This window comes from Rhinichthys klamathensis, unplaced genomic scaffold, assembly GCF_029890125.1.
Source record: "Rhinichthys klamathensis goyatoka isolate OS25496 unplaced genomic scaffold, OSU_Roscu_1.1 h1tg000628l_1, whole genome shotgun sequence".
In the NCBI taxonomy this organism is placed as follows: Eukaryota; Metazoa; Chordata; class Actinopteri; order Cypriniformes; family Leuciscidae; genus Rhinichthys; species Rhinichthys klamathensis.
Genome location: NW_026607076.1, coordinates 59773 through 70000, shown reverse-complemented (window position 1 = coordinate 70000; position 10228 = coordinate 59773). Strand labels below are relative to the sequence as shown.

At 43.6% G+C, this 10228-nt stretch overlaps 1 protein-coding gene across 2 annotated transcripts in view; it reads right to left on the bottom strand.

Moving 5' to 3' along the window:
- Window positions 1–10228, bottom strand: part of vps54 (VPS54 subunit of GARP complex) — a 33212-nt gene that overhangs the window by 3792 nt on the left and 19192 nt on the right. For both annotated transcript variants that reach the window (XM_056241069.1, XM_056241070.1), the window contains 10 exons: window positions 6748–6874; window positions 5757–5938; window positions 4979–5091; window positions 4395–4458; window positions 4206–4311; window positions 4027–4114; window positions 3305–3426; window positions 3141–3221; window positions 2645–2752; window positions 2480–2574 (listed from right to left, as the gene is read on the bottom strand). In XM_056241069.1, the coding sequence (XP_056097044.1) occupies window positions 2480–2574; window positions 2645–2752; window positions 3141–3221; window positions 3305–3426; window positions 4027–4114; window positions 4206–4311; window positions 4395–4458; window positions 4979–5091; window positions 5757–5938; window positions 6748–6874 (1086 nt within the window). The remainder of the gene's footprint in view (window positions 1–2479; window positions 2575–2644; window positions 2753–3140; window positions 3222–3304; window positions 3427–4026; window positions 4115–4205; window positions 4312–4394; window positions 4459–4978; window positions 5092–5756; window positions 5939–6747; window positions 6875–10228) is intronic.

The window sequence follows — 10228 nt, the reverse complement described above, 5'->3', positions numbered from 1 at the left end:
AACCACAACACAGAGGAACCACAACATAGAGGAACCACAACACAGAGGAACCACAACATAGAGGAACCCCAACACAGAGGAACCCCAACACAGAGGAACCCCAACACAGAGGAACCCCAACACAGAGGAACCACAACACAGAGGAACCACAACACAGAGGAACCACAACATAGAGGAACCCCAACACAGAGGAACCACAACACAGAGGAACCACAACATAGAGGAACCCCAACACAGAGGAACCCCAACACAGAGGAACCCCAACACAGAGGAACCCCAACACAGAGGAACCACAACACAGAGGAACCCCAACACAGAGGAACCCCAACACAGAGGAACCCCAACACAGAGGAACCACAACACAGAGGAACCCCAACACAGAGGAACCACAACACAGAGGAACCCCAACACAGAGGAACCCCAACACAGAGGAAGCCCAACACAGAGGAACCCCACCACAGAGGAACCCCACCACAGAGGAACCCCAACACAGAGGAACCCCAACACAGAGGAAGCCCAACACAGAGGAAGCCCAACACAGAGGAAGCCCAACACAGAGGAAGCCCGACACAGAGGAAGCCCAACACAGAGGAACCCCAACACAGAGGAACCCCAACACAGAGGAAGCCCGACACAGAGGGGAACCCCAACACAGAGGAACCCCAACACAGAGGAAGCCCAACACAGAGGAAGCCCAACACAGAGGAAGCCCGACACAGAGGAAGCCCGACACAGAGGAAGCCCAACACAGCAGAGGAACCCCAACACAGCAGAGGAACCCCAACACAGAGGAAGCACAACACAGAGGAACCCCAACACAGAGGAACCACAACACAGAGGAGCCCCAACACAGAGGAACCCCAACACAGAGGAACCCCAACACAGAGGAACCCCAACACAGAGGAACCCCAACACAGAGGAACCACAACACAGAGGAACCACAACATAGAGGAACCCCAACACAGAGGAACCCCAACACAGAGGAACCACAACACAGAGGAACCCCAACACAGAGGAACCCCAACACAGAGGAACCCCAACACAGAGGAACCACAACACAGAGGAACCCCAACACAGAGGAACCCCAACACAGAGGAACCCCAACACAGAGGAACCACAACACAGAGGAACCCCAACACAGAGGAACCACAACACAGAGGAACCCCAACACAGAGGAACCCCAACACAGAGGAAGCCCAACACAGAGGAACCCCACCACAGAGGAACCCCACCACAGAGGAACCCCAACACAGAGGAACCCCAACACAGAGGAAGCCCAACACAGAGGAAGCCCAACACAGAGGAAGCCCAACACAGAGGAAGCCCGACACAGAGGAAGCCCAACACAGAGGAACCCCAACACAGAGGAACCCCAACACAGAGGAAGCCCGACACAGAGGGGAACCCCAACACAGAGGAACCCCAACACAGAGGAAGCCCAACACAGAGGAAGCCCAACACAGAGGAAGCCCGACACAGAGGAAGCCCGACACAGAGGAAGCCCAACACAGCAGAGGAACCCCAACACAGCAGAGGAACCCCAACACAGAGGAAGCACAACACAGAGGAACCCCAACACAGAGGAACCACAACACAGAGGAGCCCCAACACAGAGGAACCCCAACACAGAGGAACCCCAACACAGAGGAACCCCAACACAGAGGAACCCCAACACAGAGGAACCCCAACACAGAGGAACCACAACACAGAGGAACCACAACACAGAGGAACCACAACATAGAGGAACCCCAACACAGAGGAACCCCAACACAGAGGAACCACAACACAGAGGAACCCCAACACAGAGGAACCCCAACACAGAGGAACCCCAACACAGAGGAACCCCAACACAGAGGAACCCCAACACAGAGGAACCACAACACAGAGGAACCACAACATAGAGGAACCCCAACACAGAGGAACCACAACACAGAGGAACCACAACACAGAGGAACCACAACACAGAGGAACCACAACACAGAGGAACCCCAACACAGAGGAACCCCAACACAGAGGAACCCCAACACAGAGGAACCCCAACACAGAGGAACCCCAACACAGAGGAACCACAACACAGAGGAACCACAACACAGAGGAACCACAACATAGAGGAACCCCAACACAGAGGAACCACAACACAGAGGAACCACAACATAGAGGAACCCCAACACAGAGGAACCCCAACACAGAGGAACCCCAACACAGAGGAACCACAACACAGAGGAACCACAACATAGAGGAACCCCAACACAGAGGAACCCCAACACAGAGGAACCCCAACACAGAGGAACCACAACACAGAGGAACCCCAACACAGAGGAACCACAACACAGAGGAACCCCAACACAGAGGAACCCCAACACAGAGGAACCCCAACACAGAGGAACCCCAACACAGAGGAACCACAACACAGAGGAACCCCAACACAGAGGAACCACAACACAGAGGAACCCCAACACAGAGGAACCCCAACACTCACCCGTTCTGCGGCCCGCCGTCATTGCTGACCCCCAGCCGCGCGAGCTGCCTCCTCAGGTGCAGATTAAACCTGGCGTTGATCCGTAGGAACAGCATCTGCACACAAACAGACGGTAAACACCCGCGTCTGCAGTGTGACGGCTCAAACACTCGCGCCGCGCCTCACCTGCGTCTGCTCCTCCGGCAAGAGCTCATGAATGGCCTCGTGCATCTTGGCCATCTGTTTACACACGTTACGCAAACACGCCGACGGCATGGGCGCCTTCACCTCGTACTGCAGAGGAAACACACGGGTCAGCTGATAAACACACTCACGTCCAGAGCTGCGGACAGTTACTTTCACAAGTAATGCATTACAATATTGCGTCACTCCCAAAAAATTAACTAATTGCGTTACTTTTTATGAATAGTAATGCGTTACATTACTTGTGCGTTACTTTTTCTCACCTGGGCTGAGCTTGCTTGTTTGTTTTTTAATAACAACAACAAAAAAGTTATATTTTTGGCAAATGTTAAGGTCCTTTCACACCGAAAGTGAAATGAATAAGCGTCAGGGTGAAGGAGAAGTAGTGCGTTACTTTACTAGTTACTTGAAAGCGTAATTGATTACATAACTCAAGTTACTTGTAATGAGTTTCCCCGACACGGCTGATATCACTCACTTTAGACAGAGCCTTCTCGAACATGCTGTCCATGATGGCCACTAGTTTGGCAGAGATCTCTGCGATGTGGTCGTTATAGTCCTGAAGAGAGAGTGAAAGCAGCTGTTAGCATCACACGCTAGCGAGTGCGGTGGGTGTGTGTGGGTGTGTGTGTGTGTGTGTACCTTGGTGATGTGGTCGAAGTGGCGCAGTATGCTGTACTGTTTGGGCTGCAGTCTGGTCTCGAAGTGCGCTCGGATCACAGGGATGTAGAGAACCACCAGCTGAAGACAGCGAGACGCCAGAGCTGAGGACACACACGGACATGACTTTGTGTGAATGGCTGGAAATCTTTTGCTTTAAGTCCACAGATATCAGCAGGTACATGTGCAGTTTTTAAAATCAAACTGACTTGAAAATCAAACTGACTTTAAGACCTTTTTTAAGACCTGCAGAAGTAAAATTAATACAGTTTGTCCATCAGAATACAAATATCATTCCCTCCTCATTACAGCTGAGCCATGAGAGTGTGTGTTTGTGTGTAGTGTGTGTGTTCAGTGTGTGTGTGTGTGTTCAGTGTGTGTGTTCAGTGTGTAGTGCGTGTTCAGTGGTCAGTGTGTGTGTGTTCAGTGTGTAGCGTGTGTGTTCGGTGTGTAGCGTGTGTGTGTTCAGTGTGTAGCGTGTGTGTTCGGTGTGTAGCGTGTGTGTGTAGTGTGTGTGTTCAGTGTGTAGTGTGTGTGTGTGTGTGTTCAGTGTGTAGTGTGTGTGTGTGTGTGTTCAGTGTGTAGTGTGTGTGTGTTCAGTGTGTAGTGTGTAGTGTGTGCGTGTAGTGTGTTCAGTGTGTGTTCAGTGTGTGTGTGTGTGTAGTGTGTGTGTTCAGATGAAGCACTGCTGCGTGAGAGGTTACCCAGGTTTCTGGTGGTGATGGTCTTCAGCCCCACGACCTGTAGCGCTCCGGCCCCGAGCACCAGCTGGCAGCTCCGCGAGTTGAAGTGCTGTCGCCACGGAAACAAAACACAACCTGTCAGTCAAGTGATGTCACACTGCAGTCAGAAGGAAGTGAAGGTCACACACACACACACACACCTTGAGCAGGTCGGTGAGGCGCGTGAGGATGTCAGTGGTGATGGAGGGAATGTCATTTACACACTGGCAATACTCCAGAAACATCCGGATCAGCAGCAGCACCGTCCTATCACAGGCCACAAGGTCAAAGGTTAAAGGTCACGAAGGGAAACTCGCCGCCGGAGAAATGAAGTGCTGGAAACCACTCACCCGACCACAGCGTACTTCTGCCCGTCGACACACAGAAACTCACTGGGCTTCCGGTCCTCCGACGCTGAGGGACACAAAACACACGGGTCAAACGGCAATAATGCACACGCTTTCACCGCTTGTTTTTGTTTCTGCGTCTTCTTCTTCTGTGTTTTGATTTATAATAAAATAATAATATATTAAATAATTTATTCAAACGGAAATCCATACAACTGTGGAAAAATTATCTCTCTGAAAATATATTATACTCAAGAAACCATCCTGAGAAACCACCTATTGTACAGTGAAATAAAACATTCTTTAAAAGAATAATAACTATTAATATTGTAATTCTTAATACAGTAAAAAAATATATATATATATATTTTTTTGGTGAATAATTCATTATTACGGAAATCCATACCAATATGGAGGGAAAAAAAAGTCACAACTCTGAACATACATTTACCAAACTGAAATGTGAATAATAAACTGCAGTGAAGGACGCAGTTAAACCGGAGTCACCCTATTACACTGTCACATAAAAACATCTATTTATTAAACTAATCAATAATGTATTGCAATAGTTTGCGGCGATCTCCTACCCGCGTGTTTGCGTTCAGGCAGACTGATGCGTCCGTCAGCGATGGAGTCCACCAGATCCTGGAACTCCACAGGGACCTCGGCCTGCTTCCAGCGCTCGTTATCCAACAGCAGACTGCACACACACACACACACAGCTCTTCAAACTCCACACTAATACGCCCTCGTTTGAAAACACATCTTTTTCTCACTCTCCAAAGTGGATACGTTTGAAAGCACCATTTTCGCGTTTAGTGTGGCCTGTCAAAACGGAGGTATTTAAAAACAATGATGCAAGTTTAGTCATGTGACTCGTATTGCACCAATAGATGTTCATGTTTATACGGGTATTGTGCTTGTTAAGTGCTTTTCACTATTATACAGCTGCTAAAATATGTGACTTCACACACTCTTCATATCACAGTCCTGCAAAGACGACAGAAAACTCACTCGCATTTGCTGTCCTGATGAAACACGAGAGCAGCTTTAGACCAAACATATAATGATGAGTGAGAGCGACCTGACGCATCACTGAATGAGGAGATATTTTGCTGAATAAAATGATCCTGTCAGAAGAATTGCGTGATAACTTTATTTTTTAATTTTCCGTCTGTATCGTCTCAGTGAGCTTCTGTATTAGATTTTGAATGTAGTGTTTTTTAGAGTTTCTCATCCGCACTGGAACGCCTGAAAACGCCAGTGTGGACGGAGTGTGTTTTTACTGAAATGAAAAAGCCGTTGTCTAGTGTATCCGGATGGATGTAGCCGTAGTCGGAAGCATGGTGTGTTCGGCAGCTGTACCTGAGCTTGGTCTTGCGCTCCTCGTGGAAGCGCTGCACGAAGCGGTTGGCCTGGCTCTGTAGCGCCCCCCTCAGGCTCACGCTGCGCCGGACACACTCCTCCTCAGTGTCCTGGACGAACGACTCCACCGCCTGACTCAAACACACGAACTCCGCCGAGCTCAAGCGCTCCAGAGACCCGTCCTGCAGGAACAGACCAGCAACTCCTCATCCTCATCCTTCCCTCGGGTCAATTTGACCCCAAATTCATTAAAAAAATTAAATAAAATTGAGTGTTCATAAGAGGGGTCCAAGACCCTAGGGCTTTTGTGTCACTTGAACCACAAACACACAAAAAAAAATAATGGATTCGAGGAGTTTTGTGGTTGAAATTTAACAAAGTAACAAATCTTTCGTTCACGGGTCAATTTGACCCACTTAGGAATGAATGAATGCGAGGAATGCATCAGCACACATAGAAAACCTAAAAATGCTCAAACTTTACCAAAAAATTATTTTATAATGTCTACATGTGTATCTGAATGCATATTGAAGAGAAACTGACTTTAGGACCCAGCGGAACAGCTCATTTGCTCCATATAGAGCTATAAGGCCATCTAATAGAGTCATGAAATATCATGTTATATATGTTTTTTTTTTCCACAAGAGGTCGGCAAAGACACCCGATGTAAGATATTTTGAGCTGAATTAAAAGGGTTATGCATGAAATTGTTATTTTGAATTTAAGTTGAAAGAATGTGAGAAATATGCTTAAATTACTAATTATTTATTATATATTGATCAAATCTAGTCATTTAAAAGGAAAATAAAAAATAACAAAAAAGTTGCATTCAAAAATAGAACAAATATTATCAAAATGAGATCAAATAAACGAAGTATAATTTTAGGGCTTCGGGTCAGGAGGACTTCAGTGATGTAAGGCGTGTGACAGCAGTGAGCCCACCGGACCGGTCCGAGTGTGTGCAGAACTGAAGCGTGGCGTGTGTGTTCACCTTGGCTCGGGTCATGAGCACTTTGACGCAGCGGTCGTGACTGACGTCTGACGCCGTGTACAGCAGCTCCTGAACGTTATTGGCCACTCGACCCAACTCCAGATCGGACGGCATGACGTCCTCACTCCTGCCAGAGAAAACACACACATTACTGTTGCGGTCCTGCTTCATGAGGGACAACACACACATTACTCACACACAGGATCTTAAATAGGCCATATACATGAACAGTTCGTATTTCACCCAAAAAATTCTAATTAACATTAAATATTTTTTTAATGCATGAAAAATGTATTTTAGCATGTAAGAATTTTAGCATCGTGACATTGTTTTCTTTATAATTAACATATTTATGCCCAAATTCCCATTACTGTAATGAACAAAAGGATTATCTTTTCATTAAGATCAGGCTGAATTTCAAGTACATTTCGTTACTGTATCACATTGAGAAACACATCCAGAATAATTTGCATTTCAGTAATGAGAATTTGGGCAGATATTTTGTGCTGAATTGTTATGAAAACTATTCAAAAAAAAAAAAAAAATTGGCTTTAATTTCTGTATGCAAAATATTATTTTGAAAAACTATCAAAAATACATTAAACAGTAATATTGTGAAATATTATTACAATTTAAAATAACTGTTTTCTATGTGAATATATTGTTAAAATGTGATTTATTCCTGTGATCAAAGCTGAATTTTCTTCAGTGTCACATGATCCTTCAGAAATCACTCGTATATGATGATTTGATGCTCAAGAAACTTTTATGATTATTATCAGTGTTGAAAACAGTTGTGCTGCTTCATATTTATGAGGACATTTAATGAGTCTTCAATGAATAAAAAGTTCAAAACAACAGTGTTTCTTTAAAATAGGTAAGATGTTTATAATGTTACAGATTTCTGTCACTTTTGATCAATTTAAAGGCCGTGTTTACTCCTGGTATTAAGATGTGTTTTGGTCGATCGGATCACAAGTAGACGAGGGAGACACATTCCCGTTCACACCTGGTGTTTTAATCCGTCTCTTTTGTCCACTTTCAGCCACTTCTGTCCTGATTTCATCGAGGCGAGGGTCTATGGGCGTCTAATGTGTGTTTTTTCAGATCTTTCGATCTAAAGGACTAAATAAGCTCATGTATTTTACATATGAACGCGACCGGAGAGACGGAAACACACGGAGAGCATCAGCTTTAGTTTCTGCTCTGACAGACGCAAGATCAGCCGAACACTGTAAGTGTGTGTTAGAGATCAGGAATATAGAGAGAACCTTGTGCTTGATACGTTTTTCATCTTCATACCAAACTTGAGTCTCCAGCCGATAGTTTAAACCCCGTCTGGCTAGAGCTCTTCATAATGTTACGCATTAGATCAGTAGACGGAGAGAAGACGGTCTTTTGTGGCTGTTTGAACACACTCGACCACATGAGCGTTTACACTACGAAAGCAATCCGGTCGAAGGTGTGGGCTGGGCGATATGGCCAAAAAAAATTATCACGATAATTTTTTTTATATCAGTCGATATCGATAATTATCACGATAAATGTCAAATCTTTATTTCTTTCAAGTTTAAAGGCAGATTTTTGCTCCTCAGTGAAAGTTGTAGAAACCAGAGCGTTAATTGTGGTTTTAAACTACTCTTTATTGTCAGAACATATCATGACAAACACTTGCCAAACAGGTGAACATTTCACAAATCTGAGGTAAAACATCATTTGTCATTTTTCCTTAACAAAATAAATATCTGAATAGAAAAATATATGTCTTAGTTTCTGCATGTGCTAATGGGGGATATTGTTAAGTCTTGAAACAGGTTTGTGTTGCCTGACTTTGATGACACGTATCTTCAGCACAGTTTACAGTGCAGGCTCCAATATTAATATTACATGTTTTATCTCGAAACACATATTTGACAGAGTTAAAAATCTGCATCCTAACTCAACTAATAGTACGATGTTAAATTTATGTTCATTAACAAAAACAGTAACATCTGTTAAAAAAAAAATAACTACCACATTTTTATTTGGTAAAATTTAATATTCTGAGTTTTATTAAAATAAACTATTTGGTCATCCAGCATCATGCATTTAGATCATGATAACCACAGATAAAGCCAGGCATAGCCTATATAGCACCTCACTATCATGGCAAATGAGTTTCGTTCCGCTTTTGGCGCATAAACATTATCGAACATTTATCGAACTCTTGATATCGTTTTATCGAGAAAAATTATATCGCGATAATTATCGTTATCGTTTTATCGCCCAGCCCTATCAACCTCATCTGGAAGTGGTCGAGCTCAAAACGCTTTAGACCCCGTTTACACCTGTATTAACACCTGTCTTTTCACCTGTATTAACACCTGTATTTACACCTGTATTTATAACTGTCTTTACACCTGTATTACACCTGTCTTTACACCTGTATTAACACCTGTATTTACACCTGTATTTATAACTGTCTTTACACCTGTATTTACACCTGTCTTTACACCTGTATTAACACCTGTATTTACACCTGTCTTTACACCTGTCTTTACACCTGTCTTTACACCTGTATTAACACCTGTATTTACACCTGTATTTATAACTGTCTTTACACCTGTATTACACCTGTCTTTACACCTGTATTAACACCTGTATTTATAACTGTCTTTACACCTGTATTTACACCTGTCTTTACACCTGTATTAACACCTGTATTTACACCTGTCTTTACACCTGTATTACACCTGTATTTACACCTGTATTTATAACTGTCTTTACACCTGTATTTATAACTGTCTTTACACCTGTATTTATAACTGTCTTTACACCTGTATTTATAACTGTCTTTACACCTGTATTACACCTGTATTTACACCTGTATTAACACCTGTATTAACACCTGTCTTTACACCTGTATTTACACCTGTATTTACACCTGTATTACACCTGTATTTACACCTGTATTACACCTGTCTTTACACCTGTCTTTACACCTGTATTACACCTGTATTAACACCTGTATTTACACCTGTCTTTACACCTGTATTTACACCTGTATTACACCTGTATTACACCTGTATTAACACCTGTATTTACACCTGTATTACACCTGTATTAACACCTGTATTTACACCTGTCTTTTGAAGGGTTGGGGTCAGAATCCCTTGCCTCTTCAATTTAACTATATGCATATCCTTTTTTATGATTACATTATTACTATAATAAGCACTAATCAAGTTATATAATCATTCCTATACGCAATAAGTGATTCACATATAGTTTTTATTCATACTTTTGTTGAAGGCACATCTTTCATTAATGTTGGTTGACTGCCTATCTTTCATGAATGTCTTATGATGTCTGTGACTAATCTTCTGTGGCCCTGAACGAGAACATTAAATACAGGCTTTTTGTCCGTATGTATACTAATGAGTGTGTTAAACTTAAAGAAAACCCTCATCATATGATCATGTTTCTCTGCTGACCCTATTAA